The sequence below is a fragment of the Falco naumanni genome, chromosome 4 (genome assembly GCF_017639655.2).
Source record: "Falco naumanni isolate bFalNau1 chromosome 4, bFalNau1.pat, whole genome shotgun sequence".
Taxonomy (NCBI): domain Eukaryota; kingdom Metazoa; phylum Chordata; class Aves; order Falconiformes; family Falconidae; genus Falco; species Falco naumanni.
This window is the reverse complement of record NC_054057.1, coordinates 77,190,345-77,204,735: the sequence shown is the minus strand read 5'-3', so window position 1 is coordinate 77,204,735 and position 14,391 is coordinate 77,190,345. Positions and strand designations below refer to the sequence as shown.

Sequence of the window (14,391 nt, the reverse complement as noted above, 5' to 3'; positions counted from 1 at the left end):
TCTGCACTTCAGGTAAAAGTATTGAGAATGAAGAGTTCATCTGTTTCTGAGTGTGTGTAGATAGCATTGTCTTCATGTGACAGCAGTGCAGATTCCACTGCACTGGAAGGAAACTTGGGAGTTTTACCATCTAAAAACAGGTATGGGGCATTTTTCAAGCAACAACAGCACTCTGACTGTACAGCTCACTGATATGTCTCTGCAGTTTACTTCTCGCCAGAGGAAAATCAGTTCCTCCCAAGATATGCACCAAGAGCAGAGCACCATGGATTTTGTGACCTGGCTCCTTGACCTTCTTTCCCATGTCCAGATGAGTGACATTGTCTCTAAACATCAGCTCATGATCTCCCTATGGTAATGCTTTCTTATAAAGACTGCATCCACAATAACCTCTTTCATCAGTGTCTCCAATTAGATCAACAAGGTGCTAACAGGTACTATGCCATCCAATCTCTTGCCAATTTTCAGCTTGAACCAACAGGAATTTTGGTGTCAGTCAGCACTACAGACCCTGCTGATTCATAAACGCTTGCAGCAGGGGATACACTTCACTTGCCTATGCTCCATGCTGTCAGTGCAGCCCACAACACCACTGTGTCATAAGGAGTTTAATACCTTTTTGAATCCGACAGTGTAACTGAAGATGTTCCGGTGTCCAGCATTTTTCTGTTTTGAGGAAAAAAGCTTCTCCTCAGAAATCTATTGAGGATATCCAGATGTGAAAGACCATGCAACCTCTACCCATCGCAGAGAGCAGCAGACCACAGGGTTAATTATGTAGGAAGAGAACAGAAAATATACAGCACAAGACATCAGTACGCCGAGACACTTGCGTTCAGTGGCACCATGGAGAATCAAGAGTATAACATGTAGCATGGGACTAACTCCTACAATTCCTTGATAGGACAGAGAAAGGCACAAGGCAGTATGTTTGATGACAGTCATTTACACTGTAGACTGTCACTTCCATTAAACAGAAACATTTTTTTGCTGGATGAAATGCCATCCCACTCATCCTAGACTCTTTTTGTGATGGTGATTAGACGGGTAGGTTGTCTGTGTTACAAGAATGTTTTTGTGATACGGTGCAGAGACAGAGCAGATAACTGGCTAGCATAAATTGCCATGAAAAATATGTATTGTCTCAGAGCTATCACATTTGGGAAAATACGGCTACTCACATGACTTGTGCATCACTGATGAGAAAACAAAGAAGTCTGCGTATCATAAGGGACAGAGACTTACAGGGATAACTTACAACACCACCATATACTGAATAGCACCACTCCATGTGTTACTGCAGGTAGAACCTCACCTCGGAAGCTGCATTGCAAGGCTACAAGTGTTGAGAAATGGCAGCAGTAATCATAAAAGCTTGGAAAGATAGTCAGAAGAAGAAAGATTGAAAAGAGTGAAATTATTTACTTCAGAAAAGAGGCAAATACTTGAAAAGTGGAAAAAGTATATAAAATGAATGGGACAGAAGCTGGATGGCGAGCATCTGTTCTTGCTAAAATACAGAATCAGTTACATTGCAAGGCAGAGAAATGAAGAATAGATGATAGGCACACTTTCAGGTTCAGGACTTCTACTAGACTATGGAAAATATTGCTGCAGAGTGCCATTAATGTAACAAGAGCTGGAATACCATTTTATGACTATGTGGAGAGCAAGACCATGCAGATTTATAACAGTTAATGCAAACCAAAGGGTTTAAGAAGGTTGCTGTTTTGGGGCATGACCTGCATTGCTGTTTCTGAACATAACCCCTACTGTAGGGGATAAACACATACCTTTCAGAGACAATTTTGCATATAATACCATTGGGGCTCTTGTACCCTCCTGTCACACATCTAGTACTGGACAGAGAGCGGCTACTAAACTGGACAGACCACACATATTAGGTGTATGTCTGCACATGCACAAACAGTGCATTATTTAATGGGTGTGCAGCCTGATTTTGATGTACCAGCCCTTGCAGAACATACCCTCGTATGCTCCTGCATGCAATGATGCTCTGGATGTGAATAAGAAGACACAACAGTTAATGCACATCTGAAGGCAGGGGCAAAGAATTAAACAAAAACACAATGACAATGGCAATACAATACCGACAAAAAAATAAAAAAGTTATACAGGTGTAGGAAAATGCACACACAAAACATCAGGTCAGTTCAACCGCATTGGGACAACTTACAGAGAGGCCAGAGCAAGTGTATAGGCCAAGGATTTGAGTTTCACCCCAACAGGAGGCTCAGTCCCATGAATGGAAAACAGTCTTATTATCCAGGAAGGAACTGGTCTGAAAGTAATTTGATTACAGGCATAGCGAAGTTGTTAAAATCCCAGAGCCTTCATCATATCCAGGATTTTTCAGAAACAGCAACTGCAGTTCCTGTTGGTGAGGCTTGTAGGAATGCAAGTATGGATTTGCAACACTTTACGAGCTAGTCTTATAATTAAGTGTAATATGCTCAAGAACAGAGAGGCAAATATGCATGTTGGTGGCAGTGCAGTTATAGATGGGAGGGGAACAATTTTATACTGGTATTCTCTAATCACTCAGATCTATCCTGTTTTCATAGTTGTTACTTTTAATTTTAGTTAGTTCAGGGCATATCATTTTCTCTTGAGTATCTGAAAATTCTCAGCTATTACTATCTTTTGCTCTGAATTTCCTCCCTTTTCCCTCCTTTACTTCCCAGTTGTCTTTTGTCTGTCTTGTTCTCATTTCTTTTGTATGTGTGTCTGCAGGTGGCTTTTATAGCAAAACCTCATTTCTGCTTTCCTGCCCTTCCCCCATTCCCTCCTATTTTGTTACTGCATTGCCTGTCTCATTTGTTCTTTTCTTTATGCCTGGAACTGCTCATTTACTAATAGATTGCAATCTGTGCCTATGGAGTTTTTTTCATTTTCCCTGTCTTCAAGCACCAAAACTGAATTCATTGCTACAGAAAGGAGTGAATCCGCCGGCCACTCTACATAACAGGTTTTACTCTCCCATGGCTGCAGAGGAGGAGGATAGTGGCTGAGCTTAGGGAACGTTCATGGCAGGTTGTTAGATCTCAAACAGCGAATAAGCTTGTTATTGCTAGCTGCCTACTAGCATCTCTTCCTCTAACCCTGATTTTTTCCCATAATTCTTGACAAAAATAATCAAACTAGGTGAACAGTACAATATATTATATAAACTATGCAGACAACAAACAAACAAAAAGAACAAAGAAGTTTTGGGGCTTTTTTACCACATTCAGACATGTGACCATGGTGTGTCAGGTGTTTCCACACTGGGTTCTTGTTTGTATTTAATAATTGCTGAGATGCTCATTCCTTGATTTCTGAATGAAACACATAAATTAGATATGACACCATCTTAATTGGATAGAATGCAGCATAGCTACAGCAACCAATTACATTATTGTCACCGTGACGCACACTAAAGCAACTCCAAAATTCACAATCAGGGAGTGGTGGAAACAGTCAAAAAAAAAAACATTTTCACTTGAAAAATGCAGTAAGCTGTTAGCTGTAACATCAGGATATAAGTTTCAATTGAACAGTCTGAGATGTAAGTCAAGATAATAAACAGATAATGTAATTATCAGTCTTCACCAGCTACTAGGACTGTAATCAGAAGCCAATGCCTTATAGCCATTTCTAAAGGCTCATTGTTGGTGACCGGGATGTAAACCCCGATTTCTCTAGCTATAAACTGGTTTTGGTGCAGCTTCTTTCCAGTTTATATTTTCTGCTCCCTTTGCCTCCCACAAGCCTTTCTATACCTAGGCCTCTTAAGGGGTTAACAGTCAAAAGGACTCTTCAGCATCTGAAGATTATTTTTTTTTTTTCCTGTATGTCTCATTTTCTGCCCAGCGGATATCTAGCTTCTGTGTGGTGAGTTCCAGCATGCTTTTTCAAACTCTGCCTTTTAGGCTGGTAGTAGGAAGACAGAGAGCAAACTTTTAAGGCTACATCTAGAATGACTCCTCAAAGCCTTGGGAGGTTAGGAAGCAGACTGGCATCGTATTTGCTTGCTTCAGCAGAAAATAAGATAGATTGTGAATATTGCAAGCTTTTTACAATATCATCATTGGTAATCAGGTCTGACTATTCATGCTAGAAGCTGTGGCACAAACAGTTTTTTGACTCTTTGTGATATTCATATTCTCTGTCTTTTGAAAATAAATACATAAATTGGCAGTGGCACAGTGCAGCTGGTTATATGGAATGCCATGCTGGACAATGCACCAGGGTCAGGTTGCCAAAAGTGAAGTATCAGCACAGCCACAGCTTTCAGGTTAAAGTTGTCCCCATTCAGTGAAGCCAGCTATTTGCAAATACCAAACACAGAATATCTGGTTTATAAGTATAAAGGATTTCACTTGGCGCTAGAGTTCAGTGATAAAACTGACAGGGATTTTTCCGGTTAAACTTGCTTCCAATTGAAACCAATCCCTTGCATCCCAAATATTTTTTAATGCGATAGATTACTATTTGCTCCCCAAAATATAAGACATGGTATTTTTTCCAATTTCAGGAAAAAATGTCAAAGTCTCAAACTGAAAAAATCTCAGATTTCATATTGAAATCTTGTGAAGTAGTTGTAGACAAATTTCTTTATTTCCTGAGAGAATCCTTATCTGGTATTGCTGAGACTGGGGCAGTATTTACAAGTATAAGACAACCCTGCTGAGGCCAATATCTTTTTTAGTAGTATATGTGGATTGCTGCTGAGTAGGCAAGACCTGTTTGAACCTCCTAGTTGCTACTGGCCAAGCCTAGGCTCCCCCAGTGGTTAGACTTGCACTCCCTATCACAGGTCCTGCTGCAGAATTTGCATTGCATCATTTTTACTTCCATTACGAACATTTCCTAAATAGCATCCAAATACAAGTGAATTTACTCATCACCATTACATTGCATAGAGAAAACAACCTAAGTGACCCATTTGCTAACTTATTTTGAGAAACCCAAAGATAAGGAATCAGAACACACGTAGTTTAGTGAGCTAGCAAGCAACTGCAACATTCAACAGTCTTGGCCAGTTTGACTAAAATTTAGTATGATTCAAAATTAGACTGATGTATATATCCAGACGAGATTTTCCTTTTAGGCCCTAGAAGTCCATTCCAACGGGAGTCTCTTTACAAATTGTAATTGGTCTTCAATATAGTTCAATGCACTTTGTCAGAGTTTGGCCTTTTGCTTAATTGTCTTTGTGCAAATGGCCAGTGGAATGAGTAATTTGAACTGTGTCTTCTATGTGATGACTCAGTCTTGTATAAGCATCTGGGTACGAGTGAGGGGCACTGTGCAGTCAGTGCAGCAGTGAAAGTAAGTCATTAATTTGCTTGAAATTCATAATTCAGGAAGTTCTGGGCTTTTAACAAGACACAAGAGAAGGCAAAGATGATCCAGAAATGGAAAATGCACTCCCTTCCATCTTCATAAACACTCAAAGAATCAAACCTCAGCAACGTTAGTAACTCAGCAACTTAGTAATAACAGACTGCCACTGAACATCTGGATGAAACACAAGTACACCTCATTCATTTTCCCCAGTACATTTCTGGGGTAACTTTCTTCACTATGTTTAAAGAGCTGACTGAGTAAAAATTATAGGTCTGAGTCCTGGTTAACTACACCTTATTTAATGTGCTCAGAATACTTTCATCACAGTGAAATCATGATGTTTTGATAGACTGAATAATGAGAAGTGCCACAAGTGAACTTTATAGTAGTAGCGTCTACAAAGTGCTGATTTAGCTCTACTCAGAAAAAAAAGGAGTGTCTGTAGTGGCAAAATTTGACACCTTCCTTGTATTACAGGTGCAACCCATGCTGGTATCTTTAGAGCTGCCCCGTTACCGAAACGTGGCTGTGCTAGCACTCCTCCTCAATAATGTGCTTGCAGGTGCATCCATAAAAGAGAGATATTTAGAAGATGTGGATGGTTTGGAAAGAGTGGTCAGCTATTTTATGGTTCAAGCCATTAGAGTAAGAGGCTTTCCACAGTTGTACTCTAGAGATCAAACAGGAGCGGAATAGGATTTCACTAATTCTTGCTCTAAGAGAAGAGTCACTCCCTTTAGTTACATCAAACATGCCAGTACTACAGCTGAACAGAAACTTACTGAGAGATTTTATGTATTAGAAAATAGAAATTCATTAAAATAACAACTGTTTCTGTGAAAGGGTTGACTTAAAAAACTTACCCTTTCAAGGTAAACCTACCAAAAAAGATTCCAAAAGTGTTCAAATACTTTTTGGGGGAATTCTGAAACAGAAAAGTATCTGGTTTTCAATCCAACATAATGTTTCTCTTCTAAGAGTGAGCCACCTTATTTTATATACATACATATATAATCTTGCAATCATAATAAAATGTTTCTCCTGATCTGACACAATATTTGCAAAAAAAAAGTCCAACTTCAGATTTCATTTGTTTGGTAAAAGAAATAAAACCACTTAGTGGAAAATTCTTTTGTTGTGGGAAAATCATTTCTGATTCAGCTCTGCTTACTATCAACAAACAGTTTGTTCCTTATTAACAACCAGCAACAGCAAGAAGAATCATACTGTTAGTAGATGGTAGCATTTCCACCGTTTTTCTTGAGTTGCCTTGAGGTGCCCTCACAACTTGTTTACATGTGTATATGGTAGGAGGATGTGACCTCACTGCTCTGCAGAGGCAGGGGCACCCTCTGTCTGAACGGCGGAGACCGCACCAGTCAGCAGCAACGGTGAATAAGAAGAAAGTTAAAACACACCTTCACTCTCCTTTTCTCTCCTAGCAGTAAATCTCTTACCTGACTTCAGAGCTGCTGCTCATGCATTCAGCTTCATTAATGAGCTTTGGAAAGGCAAGTGGCTCAATTCCCTGAAAATCCTGGCAAGCTGCAGGGATTATTTGGCTCCTGCCAGATCCTTTGGGCACTTGTGGGGTGGTCCACTCACTCCATCACAATAAGCTTTCTTTCCTCTAACTGTTCAGCTTGCTTTCTACATGATCATAAGCCTGTGCTTGATGCTGTGGGAGTTAGTGCATTGTCACCAATCCAGCACCATGGTTTCATTGCAGGAGAAAAATACGCTCATCTGTGATTTCAGAAGCCATGATAAGGTTCTAGGATTGACCATCAGCCCAAATATCTCAGAATACACAGCCTGGATAAAGACTCGGCAAAAAAGATATGCTGACCATGCTGAAATCTGTGAAATTCAGGTTTTCAAATGGAGTGCAACATACAATTCTGACCAAACCTTTTAGAAGCTGAAACCAAATGTTAGAAACAACTAATAAATTATGATGTATCTTAGAAAGAAAAGTATCCAGGTTGTATTCTCTACTATAAAGGAACAAAACAACTCCAGAATGGTTGTGGGGTGAGTGCTGGTATAAAACTGTACCTAAGCAGTAATTAGCTCCTGCTTTTAGGTATGTAATCTACAGAGAACATTATCTTGGTATGATATTGTGATACCAATCATCAGGGAAAAGGAGAAAACATAAGGACAAAGGGTGAGCTTTGAAGAAATTACCTAATGATATTCATGAGCTAAAACTGCACACTCTGCAGTGTGCAAATAACCGAGCTGGTTCTGGTATTAAAAGCAGTGTCTAACTGCATATATGCAGCAGACTAGCTAAGCTAATTTTAATTATCCTGGCTATATAACTGCACAGACAGAATGACACTACTGCCCTGTATTCAAGCTACATTGGAATAAAATTCAAGTTTTGGTTTGTATCCTAATGCTGCAGCAAATTCAGCCTTTGTGTTGGTGTGCAACTGTTTTGAAAACCTATTTTTCAGTTCAAAGATCTTTATACGAAAGTTACCATGTATTGCTACAATCATTCGTCAGACTTTAATCACGCCATTAACTGTTTGAAATACAGGTTTGCTGTACTCAGACTCCCACTTCATAGTAAATAGTGTTTTGTTGCATTAAATCTCATGACATATCCTGTCTAATCTGTACTGGATAATGATGTTAAAACCTTAAGACTGATTTTTTTTTTTCTTAATGCTTGTTGATTTTCTTTAATACAGATCCGCCACAGATGAATAATGTCATGCCAACATCTCCCCTCCTTCCTCAGATGGCACATCAACATTCATACCCCAGCCTGGGACAGATCACAAACCCATATGAGCAACAGCCCCCAGGCAAAGAGCTTAACAAGTACGCCTCTCTAAAGGCAGTCGGTAAGTAAGCAACACGATGCATGACTTCTCTTTAGATCAGTATGTTGCTTTTGCTGTTGTCAGCTGACATTCTGCTTCCAAGTTAAAAACAAAGTCTTGCTCATCTGGACTACTTCATGATAGAATTTCATATAGAATATTATGTTAGTTGCAAGTGTATTAAAAATTAACAGGGGGACTATAATTAGTGATAAAAAAATTGCATGTAAGGATCAGTGATCAGAAGTATGTGTTTATATGTGCATATAAAATTACACCATACCTACTGTACACCATTTTTCGGCAAGTTTCACCTATGTTGTATGCACAGCGTTCAGCCCTAGTTCTTTATGCCCCGAATACACCCACCTATGCATTTTGATGCATTTTCCATACCTATCTGAACAAATGAGAGAGAAAAACATCAAGTATGTTGCAAATTTAAAGCATATAATTTAGACACCTGGTAAACACTTCCAAAAAGAGAGGTACTTGTATGCTTCCAAAATAAGAGCTTTCACATTTTCTGCAGGATGCGCATTAGTAGGTCACTGAAGGAATAGTCTGAGGCTTTATGATTTCAAATAACTGGTGCATCATAAAGCTCCTAATAAAGGTCCTGGTAGTGGCTATTTTCTGTGACTGATCAGTATAATACACTATTATTTTAAGCAAATGGAAGAACATCCTCAAAGAAACAGTTGTGGGTAGGGAAAAGGACAATAGTGGGTAAACATTTTGACATAATTTTCATATTGGAAACATAAGTTGATAATACTTTTCAGGGGCTGTAAATAGCGGCTGCACGCTATGTGAAGACAGAAAGCCTTTATGATGTTACATTTCAGGCCCCTACTAGACAACAATAAATGAAGAACTAAGGGGGGTCTATTCATAGCTTTGCACTAACCCTTGCTCAGCTTACACATATGGATGTTAACATCATTTCCCCATGAATTTAGAGCAGTATCACACTGCCTATTTCCAGCCAGAGCTATTTAGCTCAGAAAAACAGCAGAACAGCTGAGAACGTTCTGACTTAAGAATCTAGTATTTGTCACGCCAGAAATTTCCATCACAAACTGACATTCCTTTATCCAAACTTCAGGATAGCAGACCTCTAACAAAATGCACATTGAAGTCCCATCTCAAATAGTTTAGCCTTGGTTTAGCTTGTCATTTTGTTTCTTACATGTGGCATTTTAAAATCTGTTTATAAAAGACAAGCGTTAATAGCTTTCTGCTGCATTTTGAATACAGACAGAGTAGCTTTACAATTGCTTCTTCAAAAGGTGGTACTGTGTAATGATGTGGTGATTATCACAGATTTATGCTCTGATTCTTTTTCAGATGTCAATTTAGGGCAAGCCAATTGTCAAAGCTAAAAGGTACTTAAGCATAATAAAATGAGAGATGAAACTTCTCTCATCTGCCTAAGAGCCACTGAATGTACTTATTTTAAAAAATTATTAAATTACAACTTAGGTATTTCTTGGGTGTCTGAGTACAAGTTTTTAATGCAGCTAGATTATAACCATACAGTTAAATCAACCTTGAAAGATTGTGCACTTCAGCTCCAGAAGTTGTATAATGCCTCTCAGAATTTTAGATTAAATTAAACATAACTTTCAGAGACATTTTCTTCCAGGAGGATTACAGCATCTACCCGTGCTTTTCCCCCCGCCCCTGTAGACCTACTGGTGTCAGACCACATTGGCCAAGTTTTAGATTCAAGTACATTTTCACAAGAAAAGTACAAAAGTGCTGCATTGTTATCCAAACTTTTCAGCAGAAAACAACAGAGATTTTGAAACTGTTACACATTCACGCCTTCTGTCTGGACGTATGGAGCAAGAGTTAAATATGCTCTGGTTTTAACCACTTTCAGACTCTCAAAGCCACGTTTCCTCCCAAGAGGTACCTCTTGAGTACATCCCAAGATCACAAAGAGGTTTTTTTCCATGATGACAGCCAGGCCTGGGTTTGTGACCATGCTGACATCAGCTAGACAGACTGCACATTGCAGAGTTCATATTGGCTTTGTAGGAGCTCTGAGAGGAAAAAGCAACTGGCCTACATCAGGCCCCCCAGTACAAATTTAACCTGACAACATCTTCTGAACAAATAGACTGAGTTCACCCTGACCTGGTATTCATGTCACAGGGCAATGGCATTTTTCATATGCTAACATTCAGAGTCGCGTTTACTGATCCCCATGGCAGGTTAATGAATGCATCTAGTCCCTTTCCCTTTGCATTCATTGATAATGGCTTGAGGGTGGATTCATTTACCACAACATAAGTTTAATAAGGGATGTGCCGTGTATTTCTCCATGTGTTTGAGGCAAACCATATTCATTTAAGTGCCTCTTACTCTGCATGATCCCATTGTTCAGGTGTAGTCCACTGTGATTAATTCTCTTCTTTAATGGAGGATGGAGGTGGAGGAAGAAGTATTGCTATTGCTTTGTAGCAACTGTAGCTATAGTACGTTAATACCACTCGTCACAGTGTGGCCATAAGTGGTAAGAAGTTTAGATAACTGAAAAAGTGATGCTTTACCAGAGGCAGTATTAAATTAATTTCCACACAGCTGCTTTCTTCTGAACTACAGATGTCCTAAAAATTTGGCTGTCTAATTTGGGAAGTAAGCTACTCATCCCTCAGTGACTCGCTGCTGTGAAAAGTCAGTTCATGGGAAAGTAGCGAGTCACAATGATCTTCATCCTGGACCATGTTCAGGACCTGCATTAAATTCAGTACCTAAGACTCAAGCGCTTGTGAAAACAACAGACAACAGTGCCATTGCTATTAATTTGCCTTGTCCTACAGAATGGGAATGACCAATACCATGGTAGTGAGGCCAAGCTGGTCACTAGGAAGCTATTCAGATCTACACCCTAGACTCCAACAGAGTGCAATTTGAAGTTGGACTGTTCATGCATGTATGCAATGCAACGTGTGCATTGCAGAGTGTCTGATTCAGCACAACAGGGGAGAAGAGAGTTGAAAAGGCCAATGTGGATGTATTTTATTTAAAACACAAAATATTTTTTGTGAACCAGTTAAAACTGCACAGCCAAACCCTTACACACTCTATGGAAGAGGATATTTTCCGTATTTCTTGTTAGGAATTTATTTTTTGCAGCCTCCAGAATTCCTTAAGTACTGACCAGCAGCTACTGACCAAATTCAACTTTCCCTCTTACTGTCTACGGGCATTTACATCTCTGAATAATGTGAGAATATTCTGTGCCTATTTTATATTAGATGAGAGCTTGGAGTAATAGTGAGTTGAGATTTACTTACTCTTTCCCTCACCGCACCAGAATTTTGCACTTCTTCTACCTTAACACATACACCACCAGACAATAATCAGCAGAAGGTAGAAGACACCCTTGAAATGAGACAGAGCAACACACACTTCCTGAAAGAACAGACAAACACTCCATCTCCTAGCATCTCTAGCCTAACTGATAGGTGCACTCTGTTCATCCATTATTTGCTCATTTTGAGCCAGAGAATCTTTTCTCAACAGTGCCAAATTTGTCCCACCAGAGAATGCCAGAGACTGTATCTGAGGGAAAAGGGTTAACAAGCTGTAAGACCAGTCCCACCAAAAGTGGTCACTTAATATTTTGTGGCAATAAACCACTCGGTGTTTTGGTATTTCAGTTTTTTGGTCACCTGAGATGACATGATCCTACTTTTCTTTGGTGCTTTTGCCGTATTTCATTATTTATGTGAAAAGTGCAGAAAGAGGTTTTTCTGCATAAATTATTCTTATTTCCAGTTCATCAACCATGTTTTTACTCCATGCTTAAATGGTTATTGCTCACTTAAGCAATCCTGACATGCCTAAAGCTACAAGTGGATGGAGATCTTGTATCTGAACACCTTTATAAAATTCAAGTCCCAAGACATACAAAGGTAGCTCATCACAAATTTTTCTACTCATCATGTGGATACTCATTCAGAAAGCATGAACAATCCAACCTCAAATTCCACTCTGCTGAGCTGTAATAGTCAGAGTCCATCCTGTTGCTTAATAAGTTTCCTAGAGCTCAAACTGGTCTCACTATCCTGAGGTATTAGTTATATTTATTCAGTCACATTGATCTGTGAGCTTGCCACAGTAACAGTTGATTTTCTTTCCTGAGTTTCAGGGAGTGCAAAGTAACCAACTTGCTTTAGAATTTCTTGAAAAAATTAAAAAATACCTCAAATGCAACTTTCTAAAGCCCTGCAGGACTGGGAGATGGATTACTCAGCTGCTGGAGAGGTGCACAGACACACATGTGAAAACAGAATGCAAGTATTTCTACAGTTTAACATGATTTTATATTTCTTTCATAAACTTTCTTCTTCCCCTCTCTCACACACAGCCTTTAAGGAACTGATTGGGCATGACTTAAGAAGAGATAACTCAGTCTAAATTTTTGCCAAAACAATCCCCCAGACCCAAAACCAAATAATGGACAGAATAACTCCCTGAAACTCAGACCTAGAAAGCCTTCAAATTATGCTGGGAGTTGTAGTCTCCTGTGGGATGAAATCAGATCTCATTAATTCTAATTGATTGGATATAGTGAAGCTAGAGGAGGATATAACTGGCAGAAGACTCATGATCACATCTCTGAGTCCATAGCTCCCAGCATTTCTTGGAGCTTCACAGTTCTTTGATCCCAAAGGAAACGTTAGACAGTGCTCCAAGCTCTGCTTGCAGCTGCAAAACTCTAAAGTGAATTTTTGCAAATATGACACTTGAATAATAAGTATCTCCTGTTTAGGTCACTGTTACTATGTAGAAAATATTGTGGCCCCAAGTGCATCAATGCACATGGCAACATCTCCCTCAAAAAGGTGACCCATGTGAGAAAACTGTTTGGTTTGTTTGTCCTTTACAGCTACACACACAGAAGGATCCAAAGGGGAAGATCACCATAAGGTTAACTCTAAGATGTTATCTTTGAACCATCCTCCTGTCTGATGTGAAATTTGGTGGTACCTTCTCTTAAGCTTCAGATCCTCAGTTTCCATAAAAATCATTGTAACCCTATGCTGACACAAGATCTGTCTTACCAGGATAGAAGTGACTGCACAACTGCCCCCTAAGAATCTGGTACCTCTCTCACCAGATGAGATTCTGTACTGTTCCCATAGTTCATTATGCTCTGGGCTGAAAAAAAAATAATACTGTAATTGGAAAAAAGGAAACACACAACAGGGAAAAAAGCCTGCCCATGCATTCACAGGGATTGATACAATTCACCTTTAGAAAAGGTAGAACTACAGAATTGTTGGGCACAGTATGTTTGTGTTATTCTCCTATACCAGCCACCCTGTTACACTGACAGGTAAATATTCATGTGTCTTTGGAAGGCTCAAAAAGGAGTTGTGTTTTCATTTCAAAGAGTAAAGAAATTTTCAGCTACTACTTCCATAAGCAGTTACATAAAAATGGATTAAAAAAATCTGGGACATGGGAGTAGCTCCCTGGATTTAACACCATGAAAACAGACAAGGAAGTACAGATTAATGCATCATTTTTCATATCCAGAGGGTGATTCAGTTAATGATTTCATATATCTAGAGGTATGTTCAGTGTCACGCATAATGCCAGACTAGGCAATCTGCCCATTTCAGCGCCGGAACTACGGTTCTATCTCAAGGAAATATGACATAAAAGCTTGGTATCTTATTATTATTATTATATACTTAGCCCAGTGTGGCTGCAGAATTTGAAGCTTTTGAGTGTTCATTTGTTGAGGAAGTCTTTCATACTTTAATCCTTGCTTCTCCTTCAGGCATAGGAGAGAAGCCAAGGAGCACTGAGCAGCAAGCCTCCCCTTACCACCCCCCGGTAGCACCGTTCCCTCAGCCTTCCCATTTCCCAGCAAGATGAAGTCTCTTGTTCCACCTGTGTCTTCTGCTGAGACCCCCCAAGCTTCAGGTCCTGCCCAGCTCGTGCAGCCTTTCAAGACCTTTTCTTGCTTGCACTAAATCATTTAATTGTTTCCTACGTTTTATTTACCAAATTAGCTTCTGATACCCACAGGCACTCTGTCATAGGCAAATAAAAAATGCTCGGGGAGTCTTGATCAAAATTTTTCGCATTTTTCCGTCCAGCACACTAATTTCTTCTTCCAGTGAGTAGCCATATTTTAATTATAAATATGTTGTTCATACAAAGCCTCAGT

The 14,391-nt window shown here is 39.4% G+C and overlaps 1 protein-coding gene and 1 long non-coding RNA gene across 2 annotated transcripts in view; one reads left to right on the top strand and one right to left on the bottom strand.

Annotated features, from left to right (window-relative positions):
• The window catches only part of LOC121087869, a 242,339-nt gene that overhangs the window by 159,923 nt on the left and 68,025 nt on the right, over positions 1–14,391 (bottom strand). The window lies entirely within an intron of this gene.
• The window catches only part of SHISA9 (shisa family member 9), a 190,375-nt gene that overhangs the window by 160,373 nt on the left and 15,611 nt on the right, over positions 1–14,391 (top strand). The window contains exon 3 of the mRNA XM_040593356.1: positions 8,058–8,213. Within this exon, the coding sequence (XP_040449290.1) occupies positions 8,058–8,213 (156 nt within the window). The remainder of the gene's footprint in view (positions 1–8,057; positions 8,214–14,391) is intronic.